Source organism: Scleropages formosus, chromosome 4 (genome assembly GCF_900964775.1).
Source record: "Scleropages formosus chromosome 4, fSclFor1.1, whole genome shotgun sequence".
In the NCBI taxonomy this organism is placed as follows: Eukaryota; Metazoa; Chordata; class Actinopteri; order Osteoglossiformes; family Osteoglossidae; genus Scleropages; species Scleropages formosus.
The window spans coordinates 6580545-6595769 of record NC_041809.1 but is presented as its reverse complement, the minus strand read 5'-3'; the positions used below and the strand labels follow the sequence as shown (position 1 = coordinate 6595769).

The 15225-nt window shown below is 43.5% G+C and overlaps 1 protein-coding gene across 1 annotated transcript in view; it reads left to right on the top strand.

Annotated features, from left to right (window-relative positions):
• Nucleotides 1–1376: 1376 nt before the first annotated feature.
• tspan15 (tetraspanin 15) overlaps nucleotides 1377–15225 on the top strand; it is a 38672-nt gene continuing 24823 nt past the window's right edge. Inside the window, exons 1-3 of the mRNA XM_018749268.2 lie at nucleotides 1377–1867; nucleotides 11523–11708; nucleotides 14029–14103. Of these exons, the coding sequence (XP_018604784.1) occupies nucleotides 1781–1867; nucleotides 11523–11708; nucleotides 14029–14103 (348 nt within the window). The 5' untranslated portion in view covers nucleotides 1377–1780. The remainder of the gene's footprint in view (nucleotides 1868–11522; nucleotides 11709–14028; nucleotides 14104–15225) is intronic.

Genomic DNA, 15225 nt, shown 5'->3' with positions numbered 1-15225 from the left:
ATCATCATAAACATCAAAACATCATAAAAACCATGGAGTCCCATTGTTGTTTCAATGAAATGATTCTACACACACACATTTTCTAAACCGCTCATCCCATACGGGGTCGCGGGGAACCGGAGTCTACGCAACGCAGGGCGTAAGGCCGGAGGGGGAGGAGACACACCCAGGACGGGACGCCAGTCCATCGCAAGGCACCCCAAGCGGGACTAGAACCCCAGACCCACTGGAGAGCAGGACCTGGTCCAACCCACTGCGCCACCACGCCCCCCATGATTCTACATATATTAAAAAAAAAAAAAAACAAAGTGGAAATAAAAAATGACATCTTAACAATAAGAAACATTTAACAAAAACTCTTCTACATTACATACAACTCCTGATAACTGCTACTGCTGAGTCAGCAATACACCTATATTGGAATTTTTATTTGTCGACATAACTTTAATGAATAATGTGGACTGGTATCACATTGGAACTGCCTCATTCATAAAAATTCCATAAAACACCATTTCTCCACCAACAACACAGATTGCCTGTACAATGAAACAACCGTTTGTCAAAAATAAAGTTATATAAGAAAATTCTGCATTGCCTATAATTTAATCTATGACCCCCAACAATAAAAGATATTGTTTTTCATTACAAATTCACAACTACATTCGAGATTTCCCCCCAATAGAATTATTGAATAAAGTTATTTCTACTGTTATACTTAGCAAACACGGTCAAAACAGACATTTAAAAAAATGATAAAGCACTAATACAAAAGACATTCCAAAACAAAGGGTCTTACATTTCTCATGTCTCTTCTAATTATATCTAGTTAACAAAAAGACAAGACTCCTAATAAAAAAAAACTCTTCGTTAAGGCACTCAAAACAAGTAAAGAAATCCAAATACACCTACATTAGACATTTTTTTCCCCCAGCTTTATTCAATACGGTCTATTGATTTCACATTAGAACTTCCACACTCATAAAAATTCCACAAAACTGCATCCCTCCATCAACACACATGGAGGATCCGAAGTACATTTCCAACAAGGCTACTCAACAAAGTTCTACATCGTATCCTCTTCGAAACAATAACATCTAACATTCTTCAACAATTTAAAAAAAAAAAAAAAAAAAAACACTTTTCCATTAAAAACTCCCTTAATACAAGCAAGTAATTCCTCATTGGAATCCAGACAGTCCTCAAACACACATGTCAGGCCATTCAAGGCCAACAGAATGTGGTTACAGACCCTCAGACCCAGTCCCCGCATCAAAAGGAAGCTGAGATCAAATAACGCATTTTTATTGTTATTATTATACGCAGTGGAGACGATGGGAGGGCAGCACTGCCAGTGTGTTCGTGTGGTGTGTCAGAGACGGACGGTGTGGCTGGAGCAGATCTCCATGTGGTCAGCAGACAGTCAGAGGGGTGGCGGTGCGCCTCCTTCATCGGACCTTCTCCAGATCTTCTTCGGCTCTTCTCAGGATCTTCAGTGGATCTTCTCCAGATCTTATTCAGATCTTCTGCAGATCTTCTGCAGACCTCCTCCAGAGCTCCATGCCATTGGCTCTGCGCTCCAGACAGGTGCGGCTGCGGGTGTCCAGGAACAGGAACAGGAAGGGAGGGCGGGAGAACGGGGCAGGTCTCAGGAGCGGAGGAGGCTGTCTGGGGTGGGTGCAGCTCTCTCTCTCTCGCTCTCTCTCTCTCTCTCTCTCTCTCTCTGTCGTTCCGCCGGGCGCCTGGACTCGAGGTCGGAGCCGGAGCAGCGCGTCCGTCGACAATGGCTGCAGGAGACGTGCGATACTGCGAGCGGATCTCCTACCTCTTCCTCAAGATCCTACTCATCGTGTACGCCACCATCTTCTGGGTGAGCTCCACTTACACTCCGCTTCCTGCTCACGGAGACCTCTGTCTGTACGTGTGTGTGGGTGTGTGCGCGCGCGCGTGCGCTCATCGTGGGGAGTGTTTCTTTCTGTAAACAAGAAGAAGAAGAAGAGCCGAGGCTACTGATCTTAATAACGCAGTAATTAAATAGAGCACAAGGGGTACAAAAAGAGGACTTTACCGAAAGAGCGGGGTACGTACAGTAAGTTAAAGTTTGAGTTCGATCGCACCGCCGTGTACCTGCACAGGTAGACGAGTCCGCCCCGCGAGTCACGTGACCCCGGTATCGGCCGAACCATAATAAATAATACTCTCTCTGTATCTATATTATTATGTATGTGTGTGTGTATATATAATATAATAGGTGTGTGAGTGTGTGTGTGTGTACATGTATGTATGTGTTTGTGTGTGTGTAGTGCTTATGTATAATCTTAAAAGGTTCAAGTAATATGCATACCATGATCAAAACTGTTTTCGTAATGTTTCAAGTTACCTTGGACAAAGGCTGCAGTGGAATGAGTGGAAAATGAAAAATAAATACATAAGTGGAATGAAAAATGATTAGTGAAAAAGTATTTACGGTATGGGGGGCGCGGTGGCGCAGTGGGTTGGACCAGGTCCTGCTCTCCAGTGGGTCTGGGGTTCTAGTCCCGCTTGGGGTGCCTTGCGATGGACTGGCGTCCCGTCCTGGGTGTGCCCCCTCCCCCTCCGGCCTTACGCCCTGTGCTGCCGGGTAGGCTCCGGTTCCCCGCGACCCCGTATGGGACAAGCGGCTCTGAAAATGTGTGTGTGTGTGTATTTACGGTATATATATTTAAGCATTCAGTGTATGTGTCTAATGTATAAATGTAAGTGTAATGATACTTACTGCAGTTTGGAGAGCTCACACACACCAGCTCATTTTCGCCGTAATTTGCTCTTGCGGAGACACATTGCGAGGAATGACACCATGTAAAAGTTCTGAACTGATTTCGAGGAGAGCTGGGGGCACAGGGCCTCGATCGGCCAACTGACAGTCAGGGTGAATAACAGCGCTACGGATGAGACCATTTCAGACCATTTCTCTCTGCGTTTTCTTAAATTTAAATCTTGAAATGTAAAATGTCCCAAAATTTCAAAACCCAAGGCTGTTAATGAAAATACCAAAACTGGGGATATTTCCTCCCTCCTCCTCCTGCAGTAAGACATCATCAGAACTGTTCTCCTGTCTGACCCCGTATGTTGTGTTCATGTTACCAAGGCTGAGAAGACAAAGGAAGGCGCAAATAATTATAGATTAAAGTTTCCAACTTTAATCTATAATTATTTGCTCCATGGCCCGGTAAAGGTCTCAGTGACGCTGGACATTGATTCCCAGCAGAAGTGTGAGAACTTCCCTGATCTACATTAGTGTTGTTATGGAGCTATGCTGCACCTCATTTTTACGTTGTTTTCTGGTGTCCGGGGTATTAAATTACCGTACACGCCACTTGTTGACTGCCAGAGCTCATTCTCCTTCTAAAATTTGCATGAGGCAGCCTAACATTTATGCATTTAGCTGACACTTTACTCCAAAGCAATTTACCATGTTAAGCTAAATACAATTATTTAACCATTTATACCGCTCGGTCATTTTACTGGAGCAATTTAGGGTAAGTACCTTGCTCAAGGGTACTACAGCTGGAGGTGGGATTCAAACCTGATACCTTTGGGTCTAAAGGCAGCAGCTCTAACCACTACACTACCAGCACCCCTGCTTCCACTCTGCACTAATGTCCCAGAGCAGAAATTGTTATTTGGCGTTCTCTCTTCCGTGTTTCTTCAGATTCTCACGAAAATATACTTTTCCACCCTTTACAGAATGAGACTAACTAGATCTTGTCTCCGCTTTTATTATGGCCCCATGTTTGCAGCCCTTAAAAGTACAACTTGTGTATGTATTTGGAATAATTCAATTTATTTCTTCCATAGAGCATTGTACAAGACTGCAGTATGGCTTGATGATAAGTGACATAATAACACTAAAAATATGGATAGCAACAGCACTTGTTCTTGTTTCAAAATGGATCATTTTGCTTGCAGCTTAAATCCATGTTAAGAGAGGGATTTCTTTATTATTATTCTGCACAAGGCCCTGTAGATGGTGGGGAAACCGTGTGGTCGTTGGCTTTTTGTGTACAGCATCTTTGCCGCGGAGGAATTCCAGAACGTGGTAATGCTGATCGGCTGCACTTTCAAGAAGGCCCTCGCTGTACTTGTGCGTCCTTGTTCTCGGCAGTCCTTGCGTTTCGGGGCACAGGGCTTAATAATTTGACTTTACCTTCTTGGGTTTTGTTTCTTTAAATATTTAAATGACCATGCAAATGTTCTTAAAAAAAAATCTGGGGCCTGGAAAAATGGTGAATTGACATGGAAAATTTTTTATGAACGGTTCATGTTCATTTTTCTAGCTTCCGTCCGACTGCTTGGTTTGTAACGGGCACAGTTTAGTTCCTGTAACCTATCAGTATTCATTCCTTAAATTTCTGAAAGTGAAAACAAAATCTCGATCATATTAGGAATGTATGACCTGTGATTGGGGGGCGCGGTGGCGTAGTGGGTTGGACCGGGTCCTGCTCTCCAGTGGGTCTGGGGTTCGAGTCCCACTTGGGGTGCCTTGTGATGGACTGGCATCCCGTCCTGGGTGTGTCCCCTCCCCCTCTAGCCTTACGCCCTGTGTTGCCGGGTTGGCTCCGGTTCCCCGCGACCCAGTATGAGACAAGCGGTTCAGAAAGTGTGTGTGTGACCTGTGATTTTCATTTGTCGGTGTCAGTACTACACAACTTAATAGAAACAAACAAAAGCAAATCACAGGTTTCTTGGAAAACAAATCTAAGACTATTTTTTGTGAATAAAAGACCACAAATAAATTATACTGTTATTACAACATCTGAAGAAAGCATATTGCATACAAGGTAGTGTATTTTTTTTTTATTCGTTTTCATCACCCAGCATCTCATGGACATCCGTACAGACTCTTTTCGCCAAAGCAAATTCCAGTGTTAAGCTACCTGCACTGATTTCCACATTTATACAGCTGGCTAATGACGCACAATTGCCCAGATCGTGTTTTCACCAAAAAATAGGCCCCTGTGCAGGGTTTCGGAAAAGGATTTGCAGCATTTTGTTGAGCCATGAGAAAAACCATCATTTTAAAAGACCCAACGATTAAATATCGAAATGTCTAAATATATGGCCCTTTAATGGGATCAGAGCTAGTGTAAACAACGTAATGAGAAAGCGATGATCGCCAGTCCAGGCCCTAATGCTCGTGGCAGTTTGAGTGCTTTTCGTCCGCCCCTCCCCCGCACGTCCGACTCCCTCCCTGCGACGACAGCACGGCGCATACCTAGCAGCCGGGCCGCACTTGTTCAGACCCGTCTTGGCTAAGACAAACAAAGGGCCTGGGAGTCCCCCGACTTCGTCGCCGGGTCCGTCTGGAGCCTTTACCTTCACCACAGGGCCCTTTGCCTTGTTCGTTTCTGCTCCCCCACCTACGGGTTCAGGGCTCAGCAGCTTTTACAGCTCCGACTCGCCGCCCCTCCATTCTTCCTCTTTCCAGCCATAAACGAAAGCAGTTGGATTCGCCGATCACGTGCCTTCCTGGTGCCACTTCTGGTGGCGGACACTGTTTAGAGTCAGAACCGATCAAAGTGAAACACCACTGGAGACACGTTTCTTCCGACCTGGATGCGAACAGGTCTCCCTTCCGTTTCAGACATCGTCTCAGAAATGCTGGGCGCAGCGGGAATCCTTCTGGCCGATAATGTGTTTGCAAATATTTAAGAAAATCTTACAAGTACACTTGAACCCGCATATGATGATAAATGTCGAATTGGAGGTACGGTGTCAGAAAGATAATAGGTTCAATGTTATGATCTATTGATCAGTGTAGACATCTTGGATTTACTGTATTCAGCTGAATTTTGAAATGTTCACACTCACATACTGATCATATTAATACATATTAAAATTAGTATAGATGAATTGCGGTTATGGTGTGCTTACTCATATATACACACCTATATCTTTCTGTGTGAAGTGATCCAGTGTATATTTTTGTTATTACCCTGGGGCCTGTATAAAGTTTGAAAAATCTCATTCAAAGTTCATGAAGTTTATTTGTGTTAAAATTTAAATTCTTACTATTTCATTCCAAATACCTTATATCTTTATCCGAGCATAACAGAGTAAAATTTCTATGGGTGCAACAAATACTGAGAATGACACCGACCGAAGGAGTATTTTGTCAAGGGAGTGAGAAAATTTAAACGTGCGTTAATATTAAAACAAAAAATAAAACGAGAAATTCCAAGCAAACGTCAAATGTGAATCAGGAACAACATATTTTTCAGCGGCTGCTGGGAGTTAATAATATTTTCAGCTGAAAATCAGGCTAAAATTCCTACCCTTAAAAAGGTCTTTTAAGTTACTGTAACACATCGATATTAAAATGAATTAGGAGATTATTGCAAAAAGTGCACATGGAAGTATTCCATCGTTAAATGTAAAATGTTTTATGACCCTAACAATTTCTTGAAAATTTTTTACACCGCTGAGTGACACTTATTCCACTACAGTGGTAACCAGAGATCATGTTACATTAACTGGAATATTTTTTTTCAACATTTAACAGCTGCTTCAAAGTATTTGCCGCAATAAAAGTGAGTAGAGCCACAAAATAGTCACGATGGGTTGACGGTGGCCGGGCTCTGCTTTCGTAATCACCGTGTCGGCAGTCGCGTCTCTGGCTTTTTCTTTGAAAACTGTGGTCCGGCGCTTCGTGACAAGTAGGAACTGAACATCCTCGGAAATGTCCCTTTTTCACATTCCGTTTCTCTTTTTCAAATACTGCCAACGGCACGGTAAAACTGAAGTGTCCAAGTGTCACACCGAGTAAAGGCCGAGCCCCTCCTCCGCAACGACACGAGTGGTATGCAGTAAAGTGTGTACGTCCACTTGTGTTTTCATTCATCGGTCCGTTCTCCCTCTTCCTCTCCGGATTCAGATTACTGGTACATTTAACACGCATTTAAATACAAAACATTGTATTTGACTCCCGTAGTCAAAGAGACCAAGGTTTGAATCCCACGTTCTGTTGTGATACCCTTGCACAAGGTGCTTACTTTGAATTGCTTCGCTAAAAATTACATTAAAAAAAGGCTGATGTTCAAAGGTACTACAACCAGGGGTGGGATTCGAACCTGCAACCTTTAAATCTGAAGATTGAGTGTAGTCCAAACCACTACGGTACCAGCTGTCCGCTGTAAATGGGTGAATCGGTCAAAAAATCCTTTATCATTGTATCACACCTTGCAGCTCGGTGCAAAGGGTACGTATTTCCTTCGGGGTTTTTTCTTTAACCGTCGGTAAGTTTTAAGAACTCTTTCAATGCAAAAGTGACAAAATGCCTGAGATGCTATATACTATATTTACCAAAGTACACCATACTTGACATGTACCATCAGGAAGCACTCAGTCATTACGCATCTACAGCACCGTCCTCAAAGAGCAAATGAAACCCTTTAAATTAAACCCTCTGGCTTTAAGGACTAAACCATTATACTGGGCTATGAAAATAATACAGAACTAATATACTAACTATAGTAACTAAAATAATACTGAACCAAGTAAACACTGACCTCGGAATAACATGAGAAGTTACACATCAAGCTATTACTGTAGGTTTATGCACGAATATCATATTCCCTTTATGTTGCTGTGGACCATTATTATAAAATGTAATGATCGGTCCAAACCTAGTAATTACCGGCTTCACGGTACTTGCCCTGAATTGAAGAAAAATAACCGAGTCGTGTAAATGAGAGTAGTTTGAATGTAAATTCACAAAGATTTTTGCAAAGAAAACAAAAATAAGTCTACATAAAAATGCTGGGATTGAAATTTCAGCTGTAAAACCCTTAACAACGTTTTGGGTGGTATAATCAATGCGGTGGGTTACTGCCCCCCCCCCTATGTAGGTATAATTGATAGTGTCCTCTAAAGGTGTGGACAGGCCGCCTAGAATCGATGGCTTTAATTCTGCCTCTGTCCCTCTTCCGTACACACTTCTCACACACGACTTAGATGGAGGGCAGTTGATACGCTGAGAGACACTGTTGGTGTTGACTAGTACTGTACTGCTCCTGTTGATCTGCAGTAGTACCGCACATTACCCTCGTGGCCCTTCCTCTTTTCTCTTCATATTCCTTGCCTTGCTTAGAGTTTAGTTCCTCATTTAGCTGATTTCGAGTCTCCGAGCATCCCGGGGAGGTCTTCTGCTTCGCTTGGGTCTCTCGCGCTAGTCTCTTTCACAAATCCAGCCGTTAATATGTATGGTAAAGAAAATTTGGATTTCTCGAATTGTTGGGATTCTTAGCTATTCATCGATTTCCACGTAATGGGCAAAATGTCGCATAAATACCTTTTTAAATATATGACACAATTCCTCTTTTCATTAAACAGTTCCCCTTTGTTTAATTTTGGGACTTGGAAAAAAGAAAGTATCTGATGTTATCTTGCTGTTTGGTGACATTTTCCTTGAACTTTCAGATCAATATTCTTTATGCTTGTGTTTTTATCTTGAATATTTAATCTTTTTTTGTATTTTCGCCTTTTATTTTTTCTTCCAGCCTTCCGAAGGTAGTTGTGCAAAAGAAGGAAGTAAATAAACGATAGATCAATTTAAAGAGGAGACAGGCCTCCGGGTGGAGCCTTGAAGTTTCCCGTATTTTTCATTTTTTACATGCGCTCTTTTTTTCCTGAACATGGGAATAAGTACCTTGTTTTACGTTGTTTAGATTACATGTCTGAATAACACTCGGTCCTGCCTCCCACAACTGTTTCGTTGAAATGCCAGTCGAGTTCTGTAACATGTTTTTACTGAGCTAAGGATAGAGTGCAGTACGATGGGCAGTTACGCGACGGCCAAGACGGTAGTCAGTGAACCGTGACCGTGATGGCCGTGTAGGTTTAAGGAAATGAGGATCCCCTTTGTGTTGAGCTCATTTTCCGTACTTTTCTTGCTGAGAAGAACAGGCCCTGAATTGAGATGCACTCTGCACATCCCACGCCATGAATTTGGCAGAGCCCAGAATGTGCCAGTGGAACATTCCGGAAGGTTTTTTTGCAATTTGCCGTTGAACCCGCAGCGATGTGCACAACAGCTGCGGTGAAAGACCCTATCGGTGGGTATGTAAAGCTGTGATTCCGGAAATACGTGACATGTTCGAACGTCATTATGGAAACCAGTGTGGATTTCTGTGCTCTCAAAGCTGGTGGTAAATTGGTCCTGTTCACTTTGCCAAAGGGCCTCTCGGGTGTAGCGAGCAGGGATGGTTGACGCTCGCCTCCCTGGACCTGATGGCTCTGCGTACACATCCCTTCGGTGTAGTCATTCCATAAAACACAGCGGTCTATAAATAGCGAGCTGTCCGCTGAGGTGTGCGGCTCCAAACGCCGTGCGTTGCCCTGGACACGTAATAAATTATGTAACTATTAGTGGTTGTGCTCCTGGCCCGAGCATTTTAAATAATGCATTTAATCAGACGGAGTCTCTGAATTGATAAAGGCAGAATAATGCATTTATAAATGTATGACATCATGTACACATCGGTAGAAAGACACCGGGGAATATGGAGCTGAAGGTGGATGTTGCAGCGGCAGTGTTTCTGCAGACCCCCTGCGATGATCCACAAAGCAGCCCCGTTATTACAGTCCACAGGTGTTTGAGAACACTCTTCCTTCAGAGCCATGCTTCACTAAGCCCAGTCAAATGTAATCTTACTTTTCCAGCATATATTTTAATATTTAATTTTCTGTGCCGCCCCGGAGGAACAGTCCCTGTCGCAAAACAACTTAAATGTGTTTTCTTTTTTCTCATAAATATGTCCAAACTCATCCTGTTCTTCATACTGTGCGTTTTAATAAGCGCGCTTGGTTTGGTACACCACCGATGTACATCTGCACTGCTTTTTCCATCTCTTCCTTCAGACTTGCATACAGGACCCAATATTACAATGAGGGCACCCGCTGGACTGAGTCGTGTAGCGATGGAGCGGAAATGCAACTTGCTGTTAGATAAGCTCAGATGAATCATCTTCAATTCATCTAAGGTGATGATTGTTTTAGCTTCCAGGTGGGGATATATTAGCGCTCGCGCACTGAAAGACGTACCTGGAAATGTTGAAACTGAGTTCAGTGCAAACTGTGTTCTCATTTGATTGGCTTTGACGTCGCAAAATGAATTCGATGCATGACAAAGGCATCGAAATTTACGGTGTCAAATTAAGCACGAAATAACCAACCCTGATAACCCACCTTTTTTTTCAGCCAAAATCAGCTTTAAGTATTTCATTGTTAAGAGATGGTTATCTTCAACGTTCAAGATTTTACATGACTTTTCCTTCCTTCCTTCCTTCCTTCCATCCATCCATCCATCCATCCATCGATCCATTTTCTTGTCCACTTGTCTTACTAGGGTCATGATGGCAATAGGGAGAGCAGAGAAGCCCAGACGCCCCTGTCCCTCGCGACTTCCTCCAGCTCAACCCGGGGGATCCCCAGCCGTTCCCAGGCCAACCGGGAGATATAATCCCTCCAGCGGGTCCTGGGCCGACCTCGGGGCCTCGTCTCAGTTGGCCGTGCCTGGTATACCTCCAAAAAAAGGCACCCGAGGGGCATCCTTACCAGATACCCGAACCCCCTCAACTGGCTCCTCTCAATGTGGAGGAGTAGCGGCTCTCCATAGTACCTTGGCCCCTGATCACAAGCATCCCACTTGCTTTATTAAATCTTAAAAAAAAAAAAAAATTATAATCTGTATAATTTTTTTAAGATGGCTCCATTTTGACAGGTTTCTTCCATGTTTTCCTGGACAAGAGGTGCAGCATTGTCACATAATGAGTCTGTTAACCCCTATCCTGCCATATCTCAAAGTGGCCACCAGTAAGCTATTTGTGCATTTACATTTATTTTCATGTACACCTCAGAGTAACCAAAAGTGAATTTCACAGCAGATCCAAGGCTTAGAGACAGACACACGGTTCTTGAAGCGCAGCCTGTTTGTTCGATTCCGCCGCCGTCGTAGCACACGTATTCCAGCAGTTACCTGCGGAAGTGACAAATGTATAGGAAAACGAGTCAACCAAAAGCAACAGATGCCGACGGACTAACTTGAGGAGGAGTTAGGAGCTCGGGAGAGAAGTGGGACAGAAACATACGTCTGAGGTCATCCTTGCTTGGTGGAAGGGATTCAGCATTTGTGAAGGATCCTACTGTGTTGCAACAGGAGGTCAGAAGAGAGCCTTCTGTTGCTAAGGGCATTTTTAAAACACTGGGAATAGCGTGTTTGTGTGTGTTCAAGAGGGGGATGTCCTGTACGTGACTACACGCATCACACACACATCATCTGAAACCGCTTGTCCTATACGGGGTTGCGGAGTCTAACCTGGCAGCGCAGGGCGAAGGGCTGGAGGGGGAGGGGACACACCCAGGATGAGATGCCAGTCCGTCGCAAGGCACCCCAAGCAGGACTCGAACCCCAGACCCACCGGAGAGCAGGACCCGGTCTGACCCTGGGTGTGACTATAACGCATTTATCCATCTTTCTGTGTTGACAGATGATTGGCGGATTCATCCTGGCCATCGGCATATATGCAGAGGTGGAGCGTCAGCGCTATAAGACTCTCGAGGGGGTCTTCCTGGCCCCTGCCATCATCCTCATCGTCCTGGGGTTGGTCATGTTCTTCGTCTCCTTCATCGGCGTGCTGGCATCCCTCAGAGACAACTTGTGTCTTCTGAAAGTGGTGAGAGCTTCACGAGTGCAGTGATTTAAAAGCGCTGTAACCCTAACAAACAGGTATTCAAATCTCTGAAATGAAAATCTGAAATCCTCTCTGAAATGAAAATGTAACCCGAACCCCAGCGCTAGCAAGCCGTTCGTGATCGATAAACATAAGGAGTGTTTTGGTACATTGGCAAGAAATCTTTTGCAGAGTTCTGTTTGAAAAGAATTTTTTTGTTTTTACGCAATATCTTGTAAAATAAAATACATTGTCAAGGTTTGGGTAAAAGCAACAAATTGTTTAATATGTTGTTTATATGTTATACAGTATAAATAATAATACTGTATAATGTTATTGTAATGTATAATGTTGTAATATAATGTATATGTAATACATATATATAATATGCATATAAGATATATAATATAATACACAAATGTTGTTTGATGTTTAATATGTTAATGTTTAATGGGGGCTCGGTCTAAGTTTACTAAATGATATTTTTGTGTCATATACATAGTAACACGTTATTTTTAGTGTAATTTTTTTTTTAGTTTGCTGGTAGTATGATGACTGGGTGAAGCACAGTCCCAGATTCAAAGACAGGAAGAACGTTTTGAAAATAATTAGTGTTTTTATGAAGGAGAAAAATGATAGTCGAAGACACATTTATTTCCGTGCCCTTTAATTCGGCTGATCCAATCTGCGCTGTCCCGCTTGATGGACGCGTCTTCCACGCAGCGTTGACACAGCATCTGTCGGTGCCCACGAGAGTCTTTTGTTTCGGAGTGTCGGTGACACCGCCGGAGCTGCATGTCTTCGTTTAAATTTAATTTTAAGCACCTTCTGCTCACTGTCACGGTGGACATTTACAGCTGCTTGACTCCCAACTGAAGGCCATGAAGACTTCAGCTATACTGTGTGTTTAAAGTGTCATTGCAGAAGGACTCGTGGGACTTCTCACGGCTCCCATGTAGGTCTGGGAATGCATGTGTGAGTGCAAATCTGCTGCTTTGTGACCAGTGAAAGGCACTTTTTTTTCCAGGTTTTTCAGTTGCAAGGTGATGCTCTAACCACTCCGCCACCTGCTGTCTCAGGTTTTCCACTCAAGGGGCCATTCTTTGATTCGGAAGAGCAGAATTTTCTACGGCTATCCACCGTAGGAGGAAGAATTTTGGAAAAAAATAAGTAAAGTTAGTGGTTACAGTCACTGCCTTTGGATCCAAAGTTCGCAGGTTCAGTTCCCACCTCCAGCCATAGTACCCTTGAGCAAGTTATTTGCACTGAAATTGCTCCAGTAAAATTACCCAGCGGTATGAATGTGTAAATAATTGTAAGTAACTTACTGTTGTAAATCGCTTTGGATAAAAACATCAGGCATCTGGATGACAGCTGGTAGCGTAGTGGTTAGAACAACTGCCTTTAGACCCAATGGTTGCAGGTTCCAGCCTCCCCTCCAGCTGTAGTACCCTTGGGCAAGGTACTTATCCTCAGTTGCTCCAGTAAAAATTACCCCGCTGTATAAATGGGTAAATAATTGTAACCTTAACATTGTAAGTCTCTTCGGAGAAAAGCATCAGCTAAATGAATAAATGTAAATAAGGAATATGAGCCCTTTCTCCTGCAGGCTTATTAAATGACTTTCCCAAACAACAACCAGTCAGTATGAAGCTTAACTGACACATTTTAAAATTATTTTGCATTTTTTTTTTTTTTAAATCCAGCAGCATTAAGTATTTTGCGTTAATATGGCCTGCACCCGTCTCCATGCGACTCGTACCTTGGGTTGCCTCTTAAAAGGGTTTCGCGTGAAGCCAAAAAGACCATTTGTGAGAATGCAGAAGCAAAGCTCAAGCGTGGCCCTGTGCGTAGAATACCACGTGTTTTACATGTTTCGCTTTACCACGTTTTCAAGCACACTGGTCCTTAGAAACTGTCGTAAGCTTGTAAATAGAGCAGAGATATAAGTGGTAGTTAGAGCTGTCGCCTTGCACCGGAAGAACCCGGGTTCAAATCCCACCTCCCGCTGTAGTACCTTTGCTAGAGGTACTTTCCCTAAATTGGTACAGTAAAAATTACCCACCTGTGTAAATCATTGTACACAGACTAATATGGGCAAGTCTCTGGAGAAAAGCTTCAGTGAAATAAAGGTAATGATGTGAATCGGAACTGTGGCGTCACTGTTCTGTTTGTCCGATGCTGAGTGTTGAGGAACACGATCTGAAGCCCGGATTAATAAGCCTGTTGCAGCGATGAGTTTTTGACGAAGACTAAAGCTCCATGTTGTCTTTGAAACGGTTTCTGGCCGCTCGCCGATCCCTCCTCTTTGCTCTGCTCGCAGTTCCTCTACACCCTGACGGTGTGTCTGATGCTTGAACTCTTCGGCGGGATCCTGGCCCTGATGTTCAGAAACAAGGTACCGTCGCTCTTCGCCTGCCATCTCCCAGAGATCATTGTAATCATCACAGTGGTCATAATTCACTAAGTTTCTGCTGAACTGTGGGCGGCTGCGACGCTTTCGGGAAACGGACCGCGTGACGGCGTGGGTGAGAGACGAGCGGGACTCGGCAGCACGCTCGAGCCGGGACCGCTGCACGTTAATGATCGATGCAGATTGTGAGAGATGCCATAAATCGCAGCGGTGATTGCGGAAGAGCCGGGGGCATTAAGATGACGTCGGTCAAGAAGTGCAGGACGTCTCTCGGCAGGTGGACGTATCGCACGTCTTTGTGCGTATTTTCCCTGTCAGGATCCTGGATAAGGAGGTTATTTGTGATTAAGTGTGGTTTTGATTGCGGTTATGGGATGCTCAGAAAGCAAGTGGCACTGTTGCACAGAGTCCTCCTGCTATTCCCAGCCCATCCCTCAGTGTTTCCTATAAATTCTGGAAATACAATTAAGTGAGTCATTAATTAAAATAAATATAATTATGCCTGATGGCCAAAAGTCTTAACTTGCCGGAGTAGCTAATTTCCCTTTTATTAATTTTTTTTTTTTTTTAAAAATTAAAATTCTCGTCCAGGGTCCCAAATGAGAGCACAGTACCACAACAGGGATTAGCTGAAAGAAGACGGTGCAGTTTTATTGTTTTCTCTCAAAGCACTGACCTTGAAGAGGGACAGCGGTGTGCAGTTCTCCAGATGAACCAACTTCTGTTTCATCTTGGCGCTTTGCTGAAGATGACAAGAACGCTGCTTAGTATAAGGCGTTGGCTTTCTGTCGTGCAAATCTGGCGACTCATTGCAAATTCACAGGGACTCAATGGAAAATTGTTGAATTTTGGTGGTGGGGGGAAAAGAGACGCATGTTTCTTTGTGAAACTTAAAAAATAAAAAAAATATATATAATATTATGCATATTGGTTGACCCATGCAAGATACACATAATGTGTAACGCATAATTGTCGTTTATGGTGTCTCAAGGGGTCTTAATTCTCCATGGAGACAACTGGTATTAATTAGTTGCAGGCTGCCATTCACAAAAGATCAATTCTAATTAATCCCTTGATTATGATGTTTAATTAACAGGGGCAGGATTA